The sequence below is a fragment of the Zeus faber genome, assembly GCF_960531495.2.
Source record: "Zeus faber genome assembly, chromosome: 8".
In the NCBI taxonomy this organism is placed as follows: domain Eukaryota; kingdom Metazoa; phylum Chordata; class Actinopteri; order Zeiformes; family Zeidae; genus Zeus; species Zeus faber.
Genome location: NC_137195.1, coordinates 15,557,027 through 15,576,634, shown reverse-complemented (window position 1 = coordinate 15,576,634; position 19,608 = coordinate 15,557,027). Strand labels below are relative to the sequence as shown.

The 19,608-nt window shown below is 46.5% G+C and overlaps 2 protein-coding genes across 2 annotated transcripts in view; both read right to left on the bottom strand.

Moving 5' to 3' along the window:
- Positions 1–13,397, bottom strand: part of cicb (capicua transcriptional repressor b) — a 32,648-nt gene extending 19,251 nt beyond the window's left edge. Inside the window, exon 1 of the mRNA XM_080005875.1 lies at positions 10,748–13,397. Within this exon, the coding sequence (XP_079862001.1) occupies positions 10,748–13,394 (2,647 nt within the window). The 5' untranslated portion in view covers positions 13,395–13,397. The remainder of the gene's footprint in view (positions 1–10,747) is intronic.
- A 311-nt stretch (positions 13,398–13,708) lies between these two features.
- The window catches only part of LOC307233444 (uncharacterized protein), a gene marked incomplete at its 3' end in the record, with an annotated part of 6,679 nt that continues 779 nt past the window's right edge, over positions 13,709–19,608 (bottom strand). The window contains exons 2-3 of the mRNA XM_080004777.1: positions 13,878–14,839; positions 13,709–13,738 (exon numbers count right to left, since the gene is read on the bottom strand). Coding sequence (XP_079860903.1) covers positions 13,709–13,738; positions 13,878–14,630 — 783 coding nt within the window. The 5' untranslated portion in view covers positions 14,631–14,839. The remainder of the gene's footprint in view (positions 13,739–13,877; positions 14,840–19,608) is intronic.

Below are 19,608 nucleotides of genomic sequence, written 5' to 3'. Positions count from 1 at the left end.
CGAACCAGCAGCCTCCCGGGAACGCCCCTGGTCCTGCACCCTCCGCACGGAAAGAGGCGAACGAAGAAAACCAACTGTTCTCATGTTCTCAACACAAAGGCAAAATTCATCGCACAGTTGTGTTTAAAAAAAAAAAAAAAAAAAAGATGCTCGCCATGTCCGAGCGTCGATCCGCAGGAAGCCAACCAGGGTGTGCATCTCTTTCAGCCACGGCGCACGACACCTGCTTTAGACGGTCGATTCGGACCCTATGGCGAGGGGTGAGAGCAGCAGCTTCCTGGGCATCAATACAACGCGTGGAAGTGAAGACCCAGCCGCCGGCCGACACCTACAAGCTCGCCGTCCATCTGTTAGTTATACGGGGACGACAGAAACGCCTCGTACGCCAGTAGATCTCCACCCGATCATCTCTACCTGACAACACAGCCTCACGGTAGCGGACGTATAACTCCCCACTTCTCCACTCCGGTAGACTGCGAGAACCAGTAAAACGCCGCGGCCGCCCTTAGACGCTCTCATCGAGCCCCCATCCCGTGCGGAACAACCGGCGCGGGTACCGGAACAGCCAGCGTGGAATACTCAGCCCGGACCACTCGACGTTAGGGCAGCTTCGGTGCGGGGGTCGCCGTGGAGCGCTCGGCGGGCAGCGGTTCGGGCTGCGGCGGGGTTTAGCCTCCCCGCGCCGACGTCCCCCTCGACAGCGGCGCCCGCGCAGTCCCGTTCGCCCGGACTAGAGCTCGCGGCGGCGGCGGCGGCGTAGGCCTCCGGGTGAAGACGGGTCCTCGTGGAACATCTTCTCCCGCACACACTCCAAGTTTACTGCCTTCGTGTGTGTGTGTGTGTGTGTGTGTGTGTGTGTGTGTGTGTGTGTGTTTTTGGTTTTTTTTTTTTCTCTCTCTCTTCCTCTCGCGGAGCTCGGCCCTTTCTTCCTCCCTCCCTCTCTCTCTGTTCCTCCCGTCGTAGAGCAGGCTGGCCGGCCCCCACCCTTCCCCTCCGCTCGGTCTGTCCACCTCGCCCGGGCCTGGTCCCGCCCCCGCCCCCGCCCCCGCCCCCAGCCCCGCGGATCCGGGCGCGCGGTTGGCCGGGGCGGCGACGCGTCGCCGCACCGTCGTCGAGATCCGATTGGCTGGGGTGTGCAGAGGAATGCCAGTCACACGCAGAATTTCGCTCGGCGTCGCGGCGAGCGGCTCCGTCGCGAAGACGCGCACGGGCGCCCTTGAATATGCACCGGCTGCGGAGCCCTGGGGGAGAGGCTCCGCTCAAAGCACCGCTGCGTTGGGATCACAAAGTCCCAAAAATTGCAAACTCGCGAGTCAAATCGCATTGGCGCAAACAGTTCGTAGTAAAAACGAGATCGATCGGAGAAGGCGCGAATAATCGCCGGCCCCGACGACCAATCAGCTGACGCGAGTTAGGCAAGGTCCCGCCCCGGGTTGCAGTACCGCACGGGGGGCGCTCGTCGGTTGAACCACTGGCCGCGACCACACTGCCGCTGTGTCACGGCCGTGCGCCTGTAAGGGCTGGACGGCCACGGACAGCGAGGACGCTCATCTAATGTCTCCTCTCTGTGTCTCCTCGCTTTTTTTGGTTTTTTTTTTTTTTTTTTGAGCTGACAAAATGGTTGTCGTGAACCGAGATACTGGGTTATCACTGTATCCAGGAGGACACCGTTCCAATCCGACCCCGCGTGCGTGTACGTGTGCGCGTGTTTGCGCTAACACCGGTGCCCGCTTTAAAACCCTGAAATACTTTTCAGTCGCGCAAATTCGCCCGCTGCGGGGTTTACTAGCGCACAGGACAGAGCGGCACGGGAGAGAATGGCGACCAGGGGAGAGGAGGGGTGGGTTTGAAAAGAGAAGGAAAATGGGTGGAACGGGATAGGAGAGGAGGACAGGACCAGAGGGTAAAAATAGACTGAGAGTCATTCTGTGCAGGAGAGGGAGGGAGGGAGGGAGGGGTCGGGGTGGGTGGTTAGAAAACAACTTGTGAAAACAGAACTTCTCTTATGGGAGGAAGGGCGCTGATGTCAGACGTGGAGCACGCAGCTCACAAAAAGGGGCCACCTGCAGTATAAACACGCACCGAGCTGATACGTAGGGAAGGAAAGGGTGTTGCGGTTTTAACATATTGTCTGTTAGTAGTGATCGGGCTAACGCAGCCCCCCTGTGCAGCTGGAGGGGGGCTTAACTTCGTTTGAGAACTCCACCAATAAGGCTGCCGTCAGCCGTCTTCAACGGTGAACAACACCCCCCCCCCCCAAAAAAAAAAGTCCCGGGATACGCACTTGGTGCAAATCAAACAGCGTTAACGCCAAGTCAGCAGCCCGCCTCTGCCCGTGTCTCTATGAGCAGATCCTGTTGGGGCAGGAAAGTGAAATATACTTGGCCCACGTCCCCCCGAAACACATTACTTGTGCTATGCCTCACGCCCACACTCACCCTATCCCCTCCCCCCTTTACTGTCATCGGTGCCGAGCCAGGGTCATGCAGATGTGGGGTGTGTGTGTGTGTGTGAGAGAGAGAGACTTTGACTTTTAAGGTTCCTTTATTTTCAGTAGGTCAGAGAGAGTGAGACACTAAGGCACAAGGCTTATCAACTGCCCCGAGCTCTCCAACTGAGTCCATCCCACAACCAGGGTTTGTGGAGGAGGAGGAGAGGGCTTGAGTGAGGGAGTGAATGGGAGGAAGGGAAAGACAGCAAGGGTCATAGATGGGGGATTACTGTGACCGCTCAGAGGTTACAGCCCAGGGAAGCCCCTGATAATTAACATGAAACATTAGACCTTTTTTCTTTTTCTTTTTTCTTAGCTGTTCTACAACTTTTAGGTTGCATTTGTTTTACATAGACTTAGATACTGCAACCACTTTCACCTACTGTACTTGCCAACTCCTACCTAAAATGGAGATTATTAGTCTTGTTTTTTGTGCCAGCCCATTCTATGTACTATTTGTACTTTGGTGTAAATACCCCCAGCCCATATTGGGATTACTAGTTAACATAGTCAGCTATACAAGAACTACTCCCTGTAAACTTCTCTTTATAGAAGTGTACATGTATTTCATTTTTGTCATTTTATTTTTAATCTCTTTTTTTGACTTGAAGGGTTTTGCTGCAGTAAAACCTGAAAATAGAGACATTTATTTTTAATAGAAAAAGGTGAACCATCATTAGGAAAAAGGTCAGGGTTAATGAAACATGTGTACAGACTAAACCTCAATTTGAAACCAGGATGATGCTGATGATATTTATTACAGTTAATTTAGTTAACTACATAACTGATATTTATCCATGCAGGTCTGGGGCCGATGGGACAGGATGGATACAACCTGCAGATTGGAGCCTGAAAGATAACAGTACACCTCGAACCTTGGTTAGGGTTAGGGTAAGACAGACGGCAAACCATTACGTGTGAGATCCTAAGTCTAAACATGTATCACTGCCAGCTCAAACCTAAAACCAGCAGGTGTCTGGAGGTGCGTGCACTTTCACACGCATGTTCGTGGTATGCATGTGGGTTTGACGTGTCCCCATTAAAACTTTCCCTCTCTCTTCTCTCTAACTGGGTTGGCACTACGTTGGAAAAGGCATAGCACCCCTGCCGGCCTCCTTTACCATCGCTCTCATCCCTTAATTCATCTCCCATCCCTCTGCTCCGTCTCTCCCGCCCACAGCCCACCATTCGCTCTATCCAATTATAACCATCCACCATCCTTTTGCAGTTACCATGGCAACAGCTATGTGGGGACATGTCCCCGAGTCACATGTGACCATCACGTCCACCTGCTCTCACCTTGCTCTCGCAAACAGGCACACACCTTCCCTATATAAAGTTGAGCAATATTTAACAATTTAAGGAAACTGAATTTATTTAACCACATATTCACCTGATTGGAAAATCACCCTTTCCTGTAGCATTACTGTAAGTCGAAGCTTTGCTCGATACAGCCTTTCCTTAATTTGTGCTCTCATCACATTCAAAAAAGGGGAAAAAAATTGAATAATGCCGCAGCTTCTTCAAGCACCACTGATTTTATGTCAGAATTAAGTTATAGGATAGAATTAAAGATGCAATCCACACATTTAAGAACCAGACTCCAAATACACACATCCCCCGTCTTCGTGAACTGACTCGTTGGGTCCTGATACAGGGCCGGCTTTTCTCCCCAGCCACAAACAATAACCAATGAGGAGACTATACGTAGCGCTGACTTCAGACCAGTGTTTGGAAGAGTCACTCTGCCCAGTCTCCTAGATACTGAGTGGTGGGAGTTGTAATATATGTGTCTTACCATCTGAGGGCACTGCTATCCTGCACAAAAAGGTCCAAAAGAGAGCACTGGTGTAACTGGGAAAAACGCAGGCAGAGGCAAAGCTCAGAGAGAAGAGGAGATGGGAACGAGGGGAAGGGAACGGAAGTCCTATGGTAATCTAACTGTAATATGTATCGAGTGACATAAAATAATCCAAACAGTGATCTGTTTGGATTATTTCAAGTCGGCAAATGAGGCTTGAGTGTCTCTAAACCGCCGGAATGCCCGGTAAAACAAAGCTCTGCACTAACTTTACGTCTGGGAGCCACCGCTTCCTTATAATGGCCCACATTTTCACAATTCCTCAAGAGGGTGTTTTGTCAAAGTCCTGAATATGAGTTCTCTTTGCATGTGAATTTTGGTGATGAGCATTAAATGTCTAACATGTCCGGCGATGCCAGCCTGGATGGCTGAGCGATCCAGATGTGGTTGTTGCCATGGCCAGGGAGGATGTGCAGGGCTTTAAGCGTTACGTAAAGGAGGGGTGGGAGGGGAGCGGGGATGTTATTCCCGGGTATCCGTATCCGGGTAGACCAGAATGAATAAAGCGGAGAAGAGAAGGAGGGGAGGATAAAAAGACACTGCAATGCGATGAAGCAAAGGGTTAACGCGAATCGGGCCGTCGTAGTTTTTAGGAAAATCAAAAATCGAGATATGAGGAGATGGAAAGAGGACAGGGGAAAAGAGTGCAAAGACACACTGCGAAAAGTGTGTTCACGTGTAAAGTGAGTGACTTGCTGTTGAGAACATGTTTTTTTTTATCGTCTATCACAGGTTTTAGCTTGAATATATATGTTTGAAATGTAGAATATTGTCAACATCAACACATTTAACCAAGCATCTTCCCTTTGAGTCAAACTATTTAAGATGCTGCATTAACATTCTCAAACGGCTGCCAAATTGAATTGGTAAAAAAATCCAGAGGTTTAATAATTGTTGTGGTTTGTGGAGACGCTGTCTATGAGAGGAGCCGTTATCACGGAGGTCATGGGTGCAAGATGTTAAGAGAATACGAGCGATTCAACAATGCAGTTCACTGTGTCATCGTAGGCTCATGGACGTTTTTTATCTCTCATGTGAAATCAGGGGTTTTCTCTTCGCCCGAGAGAACACATAGAAAGCACTTATTGCAGAATTACAGAGGAACGAAGAATCACTGCCACAGATACCTTCCTCACCTCCTCGCAGAATGGGAGATGGGAAAGTTGGACGCTGGATAATACACTCCGTGCAAACGATTTTGAAGAGTACAGAGAGATGGAGTGAATGCATTTCTGCAATCAACTCTATCGCTTGGTTCCTCACACTTATAATTCAATCTGTCATGATTTTACCAACAATTAGTGAGCTGCGTAAACAGTGTTCTCTGTGTGTGCTTAACTTCACACCGTGGCTGAGGCAGCGTAATGAATATCAGACAGAATATCCATGTACCTTGAATTCATCTACAAAAACAGATCCGATTTTTTTTATGACTCTGACTACAAACAAGATTACAGACATTTGTGAGAGTCTGTGTGCTGCTAAAAAAGGAGGAACTTTGCGGCAGCAACCTCACGTTTTTGCGTGACGATGCGCGTGGCGCGCACACACACACACACACACACACACGCAGGGCAGCAGTTTCTATTTGTGAATGTTCTGTATAATGCACAGGCGGCATCGATGTGTGTGTGCTGTTTTGCTTTGTTGCCATGGCAACAGACATTTGGCTCACACATCATATCCGGTGCTTGATGATTGACGCTCGGTTATTCTCTCATGGACACACACACACACACACAAACACACACACACACACACACACACACACACAGCATGCAACGTGCATATGACAGTGTTGAAAATGTTTTCACCTTGTTTCCCACTACCCTGTGATTGTTCCGTTGAACCAAAGTGATGTGTGAGCAGTTATTCAAAGCTTTATTAGTAAATTTAAAAAAAGATTTAATCCAAATCTGTGCCTGTGTTGGATGTTTTGGTATAGTTTTATATATCTGCATGTTGCACTGCCAGTTCGAGGTATCATGCACAGAACTAACCTTGAGTTTGCATTTCTTTAAATTAATCCCATTGTTTCCCTTCTTCTCCCACATCAATCTTTTAACTTTTTTTCCCCTCCTATTTTAAATAATTGCAATATGCTGCTTTGGTGTATGATCATTTGCTACAGTGTATGCGGACGCACTGATCGATATGCGTGTGACACACTTCAAGGTCAAGAATTGCCCTCCTTCATTTCTGCAGCCGATTTGAAATATTTTCATGATGTAATTTACTTCAAGAAATGTCAATGAGTTCCAACAAATTCTTCCAACACATGAGACCAGCTAGACAAACAAATCAAGTCAAGAAAAAAAAATCATTAGAATCATTATGGAGTTTTAGGATTTTGAAAAAGACATTAACATAAAACATGTGGAAAATGAGTTCCGTGCGTTTGCTTGGATTTCAGCCCTTTGACAAGATACGACAGCCAACACAAACACACACACACACACACACACACACACACACACACACACACACACACACACACACACACACACACACACACACACACACACACACACACACACACACACACACACACACACACACACACACACACACACAAGCACAATTCCCACTTTTCCTTTTATGACACACTCTTCTCCCACGATCACGCACAAACACTCACACACCTCTCCTCCCTCGACAAAAAACACCCACATGTGCATGTCCTTTTAAAGATCCTCCAAATAAACGCACTCATAGACACACATGCAGACACACACACAGGCGTGCATGCACTCCCACAAAGACGTTGCTATTCATTCATTCAGCCTCCTTTCAGCACACAGAGAGGGGATTTGAGAAGCGGCCATACGCTCGACATTACAGCCCTGTTTCCTTGTCCATTTCACCGGCTAACTCGCAGAAAAATACATACGGAACCCTCAGAAAAATTAATGCACAGAAACTATTTGGATGTTATCGTTTGTATAGAATATTGCAGGAAACTGGCATGAAACTTTTGTACCTGTAATTCTTGCGGACACAAACTGAAGCACAAGATTTTTATTCTGTAGACTGACACTCTCAGTACAAACTGTGAAAATAGTACATTGTGCACACTTTAGCTCAAAGGCCTAAGCATAAAGCCCTAATTCTCACACACACACACACACACACACACACACACACACACACACACACACACACACACACACACACACACACACACACACACACACACACACACACACACACACACACACACACACACACACACACACTCTTTCAGAATGAATCTACCCACTGTTACGGCCGAAAACAATGCCCACACCTCCCTTCACCTCACTATCACATTACATGAGTCACTAACAAACACACACACACATACGCACACACACCCATACACGCAGCATTAGTCAGACAAAATAGTTCATAGTGTGTGAGAGGATAATAGTCTCCAGGGTCAGGTGGGAGGTTAAACCAAACACACACACACACACACACACACACACACACACACACAAAGAGAGAATGGACGATAGTGAGGTTGTACCTTACCTAACATGCTGACAAAAAGACAACTAAAACACTTTTTGAGATTGCTTGTTTTGTTCTCCAGACAAATCTTTGTGCATCCACCCCCTTCTCATCCTCGACATTCCCTCATTCTCCATCTAATCTAGATTTTAGTCACTCTCGCTATCATAGATTCGCAGGCACCACTCCATGGAAAGAGTGGAAAAACTCCATAAATGCACCATGTGTCCCGACACACGTTCAAAATCTCAAATTTCTTACAAGAAGTAAATAAATACTGAGCACTGCTGTTTTAAAGCGATAAATACTATAGATATTATTTAAAATTTAATTACAATGAATAGTTTTTTCTCAAACTGACCAAATTTTTTTTTTTTTTTTAATCAGAGTTCCCCATTCGTTTCCGTTATTGTAAATCCTCTCTGTGTTGCCGGGTCTTACTGTCCGTATTGATGTGATTGTGCAATGTCCCATTCAACCACAAAGTTTTATGTCCATAATGACTGAGAACATCATAAAGACTTTGCACGATCAACACAACAAATCCCCTTCAACGTACAAGCTAATCCCTATGGAAAACAAACACACCAAAGCATGCTTGCGCATACATTTTCTCTCTTTCGCCCTCTCACACTCCCTCCTTTACTCCTTCTCTCTCTCTCTCTCTCTCTCCCTTACACACACACACACACAAACACACACTTACTCTTTCGCTACTCATTCACATTTCCCAGGCATAAAATATTATATATAAATAACATAATGACGGTTTGTGTATCAACTACAATACAATTTTATTCAAAACTGTTATAGTTCTTAAACTGTAAAAATGGTGATAATAGCAACAGTAATAGTTATGATTATTAATTATAAATTTATAATAACAGTTTTTGGCTCCACAATATTCCGGGTAAAACCACCTTTTCACAGAGCTACGAGTCAGAGAATTACCGGGACTTGGACGTTCCGAATGCTGAGCATATAATTTCTGGAAAAGTCCGTCAGCAGTGAAATCCCAGTTAGACCAGGCCACCACCGACCCTGTGAGTCACAGATCCCAGTTCCAGGGCTCATCCGGCCCATGTAACCCAGAACATCAGCACCGGCAAACGGAAGGCCAGTGAGGAGACAAACAGAAGATCCCATATGGAACAGCAGCGAGCCTCTTACTTTGGAAATAACCACACACACACACACACACACACACACACACACATTTAGTAAGAAAAAAAATCATTAGAATCATCAATGGAGTTTTAGGATTTTGAAAAAGACATGAACATAAAACATGTGGAAAACGAGTTCCGTGCGTTTGCTTTGATTTCAGCTGTTTGACAAGATATAAAAGCCTACACACACACACACACACACACACACACACACACACACACACACACACACATAGAGGCTGTGGCTCACTTATTGGGATCTGCATTGTTATTAGCCATGTCATTTTTCTAAATCTAGTTCACAGGGTATTTACGCTTCACTTCTTTAATCTGCTAAATTGTTTTTTCCTTTAATCGGTTGCATTTGATCATCGAAACACAATGTACTTCTGGTACAGTAGGCTGTGATGAAATCATCTGTAAAACCGTAGAGAAAAATAAATCCAAAACATGAACAAATTACATAAGTACCTTGACATTTTAAGCAGAATGAGAATTTTTCAATTAAGTCTCTTATTCTTCTCGTGAATAAGACATTTTCTGCATCCTATTTAAAAAATAACCACATTTCCTTCCGTGCACACTGTGTGTGTGTGTGTGTGTGTGTGTGTGTGTGTGTGTGTGTGTGTGTGTGTGTGAAAAAAATTAAAACAAAAGAGAATACAAAATAAAATGATATTAAGTTTTCTGTTATTCACAGTATTTCAATATTTTAGATTTATTATAGTTTAAATGTACAGATGTTAATAAAATAATGCATTCTATTTCACTCTGCGTAACTCTCATTGCATGTTCTCTTTGTAGTCTCAAAGGCAAATGTATTCACATGCTCAAAGCTCGGAGTAGCAGAAGCTCTGCCACCGTACAGTAAAAATAACCTCCTAGTGCAAGGCCAGTGACCAGGACTTCCTGAAACCCCACTGAGTCGATGCAACACACTGCTGGGCCACAATGCCAGACTGAAAACCTTCCTCTTATCAAAGGAACAATCTCAAAATGCTCTCAATGATAATACGTCTGATTTACAGTTTGTGTAAAAACAGTTACATCACGATAGTGTTTTCTATTTGGCCCTATTAAGAAGCTCTTGAGCATATACTGTTTGTACTACTGCTGGCAATGTAAACGAATACCTTCCTCTGTTAAAAATAACATGAGAACAACTTGTTAAAAACAACATTACAAGCCTTTTTTCTCCTCTGCTCAAATAATGTAATCTATAACATATTATTATGTTGGAATAATAATTTGTGCAAATGGATTTGATGACATTTTCAGTTTATTTATCATATAATTATGATAACAATGAATTATATCTTAAATTAACATTATGATATCCCTTATCTTATTTTATTGATTTGCATTGTTGCAAAATGCATTGCCTGAAAAGTCCAAAGTGGAAAATGATCTATTTTAGTTTTGAAAATGGTTTTATTTTGCAAACTTATTTTCTTACTTATTTACTTACTTATTTGAACCACATTCAAAAAGGCTGCGATATGCAATAAGCTTCATTTCAGCCACTTTCTCTCGATCTACAAAGCATTTCTAACTTTGTCGCAAAATACATATATATTAAAAAAAAACAAATATATATAAAACACATATATATAAAAAAAACATTCCCCTCAATTACTGACATGACAAACAGCCAAACACACACACACACACACACACACACACACACACACACACACACACACACACATAAACACACACACACAGAACGCTCACCTGTGCCGGGTCGTCCAATGATGATGTCCTTTCGCGGTGCAGGGTGCAGACTTTCAGCCGGCAGGATGAGGGGGAGCAGGGCAGTGGGAGAGGGGTGACAAGGAACGGGCTGCTGGACCTCACCCCCAAATCCTGTTTCCCTGTCTTGCCCTTTCCCCACTGGGCTTGCTGTGCTTCCAGAGGTGGGAACTGTGGCTGTTGTGCTGACGGTGACTGACAGGGTCTGTATGGGGTTAGCAGGGGTGCCAGCAATGGCCAGGGAGGGTGGGGTTGGAGAAACCAGCACCAGCGTTTGGGCGGGGCTCTGAAGGAGGACAGTCCCGTTAGCGATGGCTGTTGTGGCAGCGTTGATTGGAACGGGAACCTGGAGGCCGGAGATCGGCTGGGGGGCAAAGGGAGGGAAGCTGGAATCTTTAGAGGAGGAGGTCTGCGACTCACCGTCCTTCCCTCCTGCTCTCCCCAGGGGACACTCTGTAAACTTGGTGAGCGGTACTTCAGGGTTCCTCACAATGACAGGGGAGTCCCTCAAGGTCTCCTGGGATACAGGGACCGCCCGGCGAGGCCCTCCGTCAGGAAGAAGAGGAGAAGGGGGAGTGGGAGACATAAGCAGAGGAGGTGGGGAGGTGGCTGTGGCAGACGGGGGCCGACTAGAGGAAGGGGTACTCACTCCGCGGGGACGGGAGAATGTGGGTGTCTGTGTGTGTGAGTGCGTGGCAGGAGTATGGGGGGATAGCACCCTGAAGGAGTTGTTGAGGTCCCCGTGTTCTAGCTCCGTCTTGGGTGTGTAATCGTGATGGTGTGACGGTGGCAGCGGGGGAGGAGGAGCCTCAGCTTTACGTTTGCTGGGACTCATGGGAACTGTAAATGTCAGGTTAGTATGGAAGGAGGGCTGAATGCCTGAAGTGTGTCTTTCCCTTTCTCCTGCCCCACCTGGGGTGGGCTTCCCACCCCCACCTCCTCCTCCGCCGGTCCCACTGGGCTGCCGGTGCCTCCGGTGGGTAAGAACGGGGGAGGCGGTGATGGGAGAGAAGTTGGCGGGCCGGAAGCCAAACAGAGGGGAGGGTGAGGGGGAAGGAGCTGGGGAGAATGGCGACTGGTTGGAGATAGGAGAAAAAGAAGGGGTGCCAGAGCGCGAGCTCCCTAATGACACCAGCATGGTGGCAGCCTCACACTCATCAATGTCAAAGCGAGAGGACAGGTCGTGGGGGAGGAGGGCAGGCAGTACCAGGCGGGGTCTGGAGTCTCCTCGGCTGCTGGCCTCACTGCTCTCTCTGGAAGTGTCGTCCCAGTCAAACTCGCTGCTCGCTCTCCCCCGCAGGTCAGAGGGAGTGACAGTCCCTGAGCTGCTTCCCCCTCCTCCTCCCCTCTCTCCCCCTGCTGCCCCAGCTGCCTCCATTTCCTTCGTCCTCATGGAAAGGTGTCTGGAGCAGTATCCGCGGCGCTGGGACTCTTTCATGCAGCCCTCCCTGGAGCACAGCCTCCTCCACTGCTTGCCGTTGAACTTCTTACGGATGCCGTTTGGGGTGCAGACCACATCACCTTTCTTGTACTTCTGCTGGGCCAGCGAGAGCGGGGTGCGGGAGCGTGAGGAGGAGGCCGAGGACGACCCTGAGCCCCCTCCAGGAGTGGTTATGGGGGTCTGAGTTAACTTGGTTGGAGGTAGGTTGGAATGAGCAATGGTAATCTCAGGCCTCAGGGAGGCAGGGGAGGGAAGTTGCTGGAGGCTGGACAAGGTAGGTATGTGTCCCCGCACCATGGGGAGATGAGGAGAGGGGGAAGAATACCCAGGGGGCTTGGAGAGGATATGTCTGTGCTGGGGGGTCCCGGTATTAGACTTAAGTCCGTCAGAGAGACCCATGTTGAAGTGAGAAACTTCAATGTCTTCCTCTGGGGTGTTAGGCTGTTTCTGTCTCTCTCTCTCTGTTTCTCTGTCAGGGTAGGTATTTCCCCGGTTGTGCCCTGCGTTGGCCACCACACTAGCTGTCACAGCGGGGGGGTGTGGAGGTGGGTGTGCACTTCCATAGGAATGCCCCCCCACTACTCCTTGAGGAGAAAAGCCATGCTCCAACCTTGACCCCCGGCCCAGCACTCCCATTCCAATACTCAACTGGCACACCTCCCTCTCCACCTCCATCTCCTCCCTTTGCTCTCTCTCTTCCCTCTCCCTCTCCTTGTCTCTCTCCCTCTCTCGCCCTCCATCTAAATGTGGGACCTCCCATGGTGGTGTGAGCAGTCGGAGGCTCTGTCTGGACACCCACACCACCTGGGCTGTGGCCCTCCTCTTCTCCTCATCCCCCATCCCTTCCTCCTTCAGGGTCTCTGTATCCTCATTAAGAAGCACCCGGTAAGGGAAGGACACAGCCGGATGGGGGTCAACCTGAGACACCACCCCTTCCCTAAACACTACAGGACCCCCTTCCTCTCCTCCAAAAGGCACACACACTCGGGTTCCGATGGCAACAGGGGCTGTACCGGGAGGGGAGGCATCCAAAATGAAATCCACAGCGCTCTCGTCCACTGGTGATGAGGTCATTATGGCTTCACCATGGAACGGGTATCGGATCAGGCCCTCCTCTCCTTGAAGCTGGACCTCTACATTGCCCTCAGTTACTCTCCGCACCACTCCCGGTCTGAACACCGGGGACATTGGTTCCAAGTCTCTCCCCCTGCCCCCACCCTCGCTTCCAGTCCCCGATTTGCTCTCCTTGATACTCCTTGATTGACGAGCAAGGACTCGCTGATTTTTCAGGCCTTTGGCCAGGGCTTCTGACAAGCTGGCCTCTCTAGAATGGGGCTTATGGAGGATATTCTGGCTCTCTGGGTTTTTGTGATGGAGGCTTGGTCCTGTTGCCTCCATTACCTCCAAGTCAGCTGAGTTCTCGCTGGCTGTGTCAGTAGAGGAGGAACGTACTGAATTAGGGGCACCCTCTGTTTCGGTTTCAACAGCTTGTGACTCTCTGTCTAGGGGAGTTGGTGTCCGGAGAGCCCCCTCTACCAGGCAAACACTGTCAAGACTGTTTGCTTCTAGAGCTATTTTATCTTCAGTTGGCGCCAAGGGCTGATTACCTGAGCTATTATTACTTCCACTACTGCTATTGCTAATACTAATACTACTGTTAGAACTGTTAACAGTACTATTTATGCCACTGATAGCCTTTGTACTTTTATTGTGAGTAGTACTGTTAATGCTACCACTAATGCTATTATTAAGACTAATACAAATAGTATTACTAATGGTGCTAGAATTATTGACGCTGTTATTCGTCATAATTAAGCTAGTACTGTTTTTATTGTTATCTTGGTAACTGTTGTGAACAAGTACAGGGCTGGAGGTAGGGGTGGTGGGAATGGCACTGCCATTACTCACAAAGTGCTCATAGGTGTACTTCTTCTTGGGAACCCGGGCCTTAAATGTGGCCGTTTTCCTACTGGAGTTGGAGCCTGTGCTCGGGCCGTGGTTAGTGGCTGTAGAGAGTGGTGTTGGGGTGGAGGCTGCTATGGTTGTGGTTGTGGTGTGGTTGAATGGAGTGCGACTGCCATTGGTCCCAACTCTGTTGCCCTCCTCTTTCTTCTTTTCACTCTTCTTGTCATCATTTTCTACCACAGGTTTACATGACTCCTTGAGCTCCTCACTTTTGGGGGTATTGCTATTTGTGATTGGCTCCTTATGAGAGCTGACAGAAGAGGACAGGGTCTGTCTCTGTGAGGTGGGAGAGTTGAGCTTCAAGACGTTCTGTGAAAGGGTTTTGGAAGGTGTCTCCCTTCTGATTCTGTCTCTCCTGGTGTCTTTCTCCAAGGGGGGCTGGGAGACACCTCTCCTCCTCCCCCCTCTGCCTCGGGTGGATGGGGGAGAGCGTCCTCCTTGTTTTTTTAGCGGCCTCATATCTTCTTCTGTCCTCACTTCTGTTTTGTTATTTTCCTCGTGTCCTTTATTCCTTCCACTTCAAAGTGCTGTAAATTGTGCTGCGCTCTTTTGCATGGCTTTTTTTTTTTTTTCGTTTCTTCCAAGGCACCTCCTGTAATTTTTTCGCTTCCTCCTTTCTGTTGTTTTCTTCCTCTGCCCCCTTTTCTTGTCCTTGCCCTTTCTCTGTACTGCAGGCCGCAAAAAAAAGAGGGAGAGGGAGAAGACAGGTGGTCATTTATTATCTTCATCATCAGAATTTGCTGAGATTAGAAATGATGTCATACCTGAAAGTGTGCTGCACTGCACTTAATATCGCACTGGCTTTATGTCTGACACGCTCTCCCATTCATTCCCCCCTCCCACTATGTTCACCTAATCCAATAATGTTTGCGTGTGTGTGTGTGTGTGTGTGTGTGTGTGTGTGTGTGTGTGTGTGTGTGTGTGTGTGTGTGTGTGTGTGTGTGTGTGTGTGTGTGTGTGTGTGATAGTAATAAATGTGGCATAAAGTAAGATATTCACCAGCTACTTTTGGATCAGCTACTTCAACCAAAAAGCTGCTTGGCTTTCTGTGTTTTTTTTTTAACATTGAGAAATATATTAAATGCCCATGTTAAAAAAAACTTTTTTCCTCAACCTGAAACCTTTATCAATTATCAATAACATAAATTACATATAAATATTAAGTAAGACATAATTAAGAGTGAGGCAAAAAAAGATACAAAAAGGAAATTAATAAATACTCGAGGTCACTCTTTACAAATTTTAAATTGTACTGCAGATAATGTGGAGCCCGTTGACTGAATCTAATCCGTTGTCTTTAATTGGGGCTACCTCCCTCTTAATTCCAAGTGCATATGCAGCCAAAAAGTACTCTCTCTTTATCTCTCTGCCTCAAGTCTCATTTTTCACACTCTTTTCCTCATTCACGGCATCCACCGTAAAACAAAATAGCTCTCTCACTCTCAGAGAGCATGCATACAAACACTCAGACACATCACATGCGCACAAACACTGTACTACTACAGGTGGTCTGATCTCTCCTCTGTAGTCCCTTCAGCTACTCCAACATGAGAGGAAGTCGTTTTCTCACGCCGGGCAGTATAGACTCCATGCTGGGCGTTCGACTCAGAGTGCAACAACATGCCTCTTATTTTTTACTCCCATCAGGAGGGAATGAACTGGAGGTGGTCGGGGTTAGGTCACCCTACAGCCTGACTCAGAGAGAGCGAGCAAGAAAGAGAGAGAGATAGAGAGAGAGAGAGAGAGAGAGAGAGAGAATGCAAAAGAGAGAGAGAGAGAGGGAGGGGGGAGGGTGTGGGACTGTTTGGCTGTTTGTTGAAAGAGATTTTCCTTGTGTAGTCAGTGGGAATTTCCATAGTCATTTTAGCGCTCCCCCTCTTGGAGTCGCTCGGTGCCTCTCCCTCTTTCTACGTCCTCTTTTTTTTTTGTTTTTTTTCTCCTTCTGGTGCAAACAAACACATATTTTGGCTCGGAGGGAACATGTTTGTTTTTTTTTCTATCCGTCGACTGTGTCATTTGCTCAAATTGGGAGAAATTGGGAGATTTGCTTTTGTGTCAGTGACTGTGCCATATCCAGTGCCAAAGACTCCAAACCCAAAACACACGGGCAAACAGTACTCCTACATTTACATCGTCACACACACAGTCATAAATGTTAATAGGTGCATTTGCACATGTACACATGTACTATCTTATAAACACACACACACACACGCACACGCTGTCACCCATTTGATCAGTGACAATGTCTGCATTTGTTCTTACACACAAACAAGTAAACACACGTACACATACACACACTAACACACACACACACACACATGGAAGCATGCAGACGCACATCCTGTCCTAGACAGTGGAAAACTTTGTCACACATGCATTAGCCGACTGTGTGTTTAACTATTTGTTTGCGGTGATAAAACATAATGTAAACCACTTCCTTCCTTTTCCTGTTCCTGTATCACTAATAACCCCCATGGGTGAATCTCCTATTTATCAGTCATCCTCCTGTGAAACCTCTGTCATGCTATTTGCTGTGTAAGGTGACATTGTGACTTGGTCTCACAGTTCAACATTCAAATGGTTGACACAGGATGGTAAACAAAGAGGACAAAAAATAAGAAAAATTATGGGATCACCACATACTTCACTGATACTTCAAGTTAATGGTATGTCTTGTAAAAAATATATATTTCTGACTAGTTGGCTAGCTGCTTGTGGCAGCATACAAATTTGTTAGTTTCTCTAACAAATGTATGGAGTGCAGGAATGCACATTTGAGAGGTCCAAGGCTCCGTTGGAGTGGTGTAGCTGGAGCCTGGACTGGTAGTGCACGGAGCTGTAGAGTTGGCCGAGACCGAATGGCCGACTGGGTCCTGATCTAAGCTTCAAAAAATGCGTTTGGTCGTGGTTATGGCCTCCCAAAATAATCTTGGCTATTGCTGATAAGCAAACAGCATGCTAACGATTATGTGTCTGTCTGCATGTATGTTTTAATGCCTGTGTGTCTGTGTGTACTTAAGTGTGTGTGTGTGTGTGTGTGTGTGTGTGTGTGTGTGTGTGTAAAACAAACGTGTGGTTATACTCTTATACTCATAGCATGATATTAACCTTATTCACGATCTACATACATACGTACTATATTCAAAATAGTCTAAAACATTTTTTTTACCCAGGGCATAATGTCCATAAGAGGGACATTTCAAAACATAATACAATAGGAGTAAGTACATCATAGGTACAGTGAAAATATTTTGTAAATTATGATAAAATTACACTTTTTGTCTTATGACCCAAAATGAATCATTATAAATTTCAAAAAAGATTAAACCTAATTAAAAAAGCCTAGAACCTTAGACATAACAGCAGGTAAAGCCAGCAGGCAGCACTGACCCGTAGTTAAATCCTGATGGATTTATATTGGACAATGACATTGCTTCTATGTCACTGGGCATCTGGTTTCTACCTAAAAAGAATAGTCTGTTTTATGTAATTAACACATAGTAACATCGCGCTCAGCTCCCCAACACAGCATGGCAACACCAAACTACACACACACACACAGACACACAGACACACACACACACAACTAAAAACATACACACAGACATAAACACACAAACACACTAATCAAACTCCCTCAGGAATTTACAGTGTACTCATACACACACTGTTAAATTCTCCCCTGGCCTTACTGTATATTTGACTTGCATTCGCACATACATTGTAAGCACTCAGTCCAGTGTGTGACATATACACACACACACACACACACACACACTACATACAACCATACATACATAGTAACACACGGCACGTCATTATTGAGCTCTAACAAAGTCAAGAAGGGAATTGAGGATGATTTTTTATTTTTTTTTACAGCTTCAAAAATAATCAAACCGAAATGATACATTTAAATACGTGCACTCACACTTTGGGACACGTTATTTGCAGGATTCACTGCGGCGGGTGATTCTGCGCCCACGATACGGTGGGCACATTCACACATACACACATGCAATTGGCAAAATAATGCGCGCGCGCACACACACACACACACACACACACACACACACACAGTATGTGCATATGCTATACACAAACCTACACACGATACACATAACAGACATCATTCATGAGAAAATTTAATGTCAGTAGTACGGAAGCTATGCTTGAGCATGTATTCTCCTCTTATGCCCCAATTTATGATGGTGTTGTACAACCCCAATACAACACCAATACAGCCGCTCTGGACGGAAGACGACGACCTATGCCACTCTGCACCGTGGCACAGTGTGTTTGTGTGGGCATTTTATCTGTGCGTATGTACAATATGTACACATGTATTAGTGAATTAGAGGGAGATCCACCTTTACTGTGTTTTGTATTTTTGTATGCGTGTGTGTGTGTGTGTGTGTGTGTGTGTGTGTGTGTGTGTGTGTGTGTGTGTGCGTTTGTGCGTGCGTGCGTGCGTGTGTGCCAGGCAAACACTGCAGCTCATCCCTCTCCTCAAAGCGTTTTATGGGTGTCTGAACGGGTGCAGGGCTGCAGCGAGGGGGACAGAGAGAGGGAAGCAGTGCGGCCACGACGGCACGATACGACGGTGGTAAAAATACGGGTAGGATAGTACGATAGTCTGACTCGTAGTAGTACTAGTAGTACTACCACGGAGCCGAGAATGTTACGGCCTCCACACACTCCCGCGTTGTGGCAGTGCGGCTTTACCCTTAACTGGGTCACCGGGGAAAACAAACACACATGAAACGGCAAAAGATGACAACACATACATAGACGGCCACACATTGGGTCTTTGGTTGACACGCTCTTTACGACTGAGGACTGTCATTGTACGAAAATTCTAACGGTGTGTGTGTGTGTGTGTGTGTTTCTGTCCATGAAAGTGTGATTGCACACTTTGGAGAACATCCGCGGTGACGTAGCACGAACACAGGCACGGTGTGTTTGCTGCCTGGCGTATGTGACAGCACATATTATTGATCAAAGAGAAATAGTGAGGCTTGGGATTTGTGCATCCTGGATGCTATTGATCAGGAGGCCGAGGCATAGATCAGAGGTGGCTGTTCCGGTTTCGGGACCAAATGGCAGGAATGCCAATGCCACATCAATGAGCAGCCCCCCTCTCTCTACCAGCTCTGCAAAAAAAAAAAAAAACAACAACAAAAAACTAAAAACACCTATCTTTTGCCTTACACAAGTGCACAAATCAAAGAAGGGAAAAAAAAGTGAAGTGAATACATGAAATGCATACTTATCACAATGTGCATCTGCAGAACTACTGCGCCCGAGTCCAAACGTGGATCGTGCGTTCGATCCCGTCCCCGACGATCTTACTACCCGAGGGAAAGTGTTTAAACCCTGCGGACTTTAAATATTCCACGACCTCAAACCACACGAGCAGCAACGCGGCTGCAGTTGA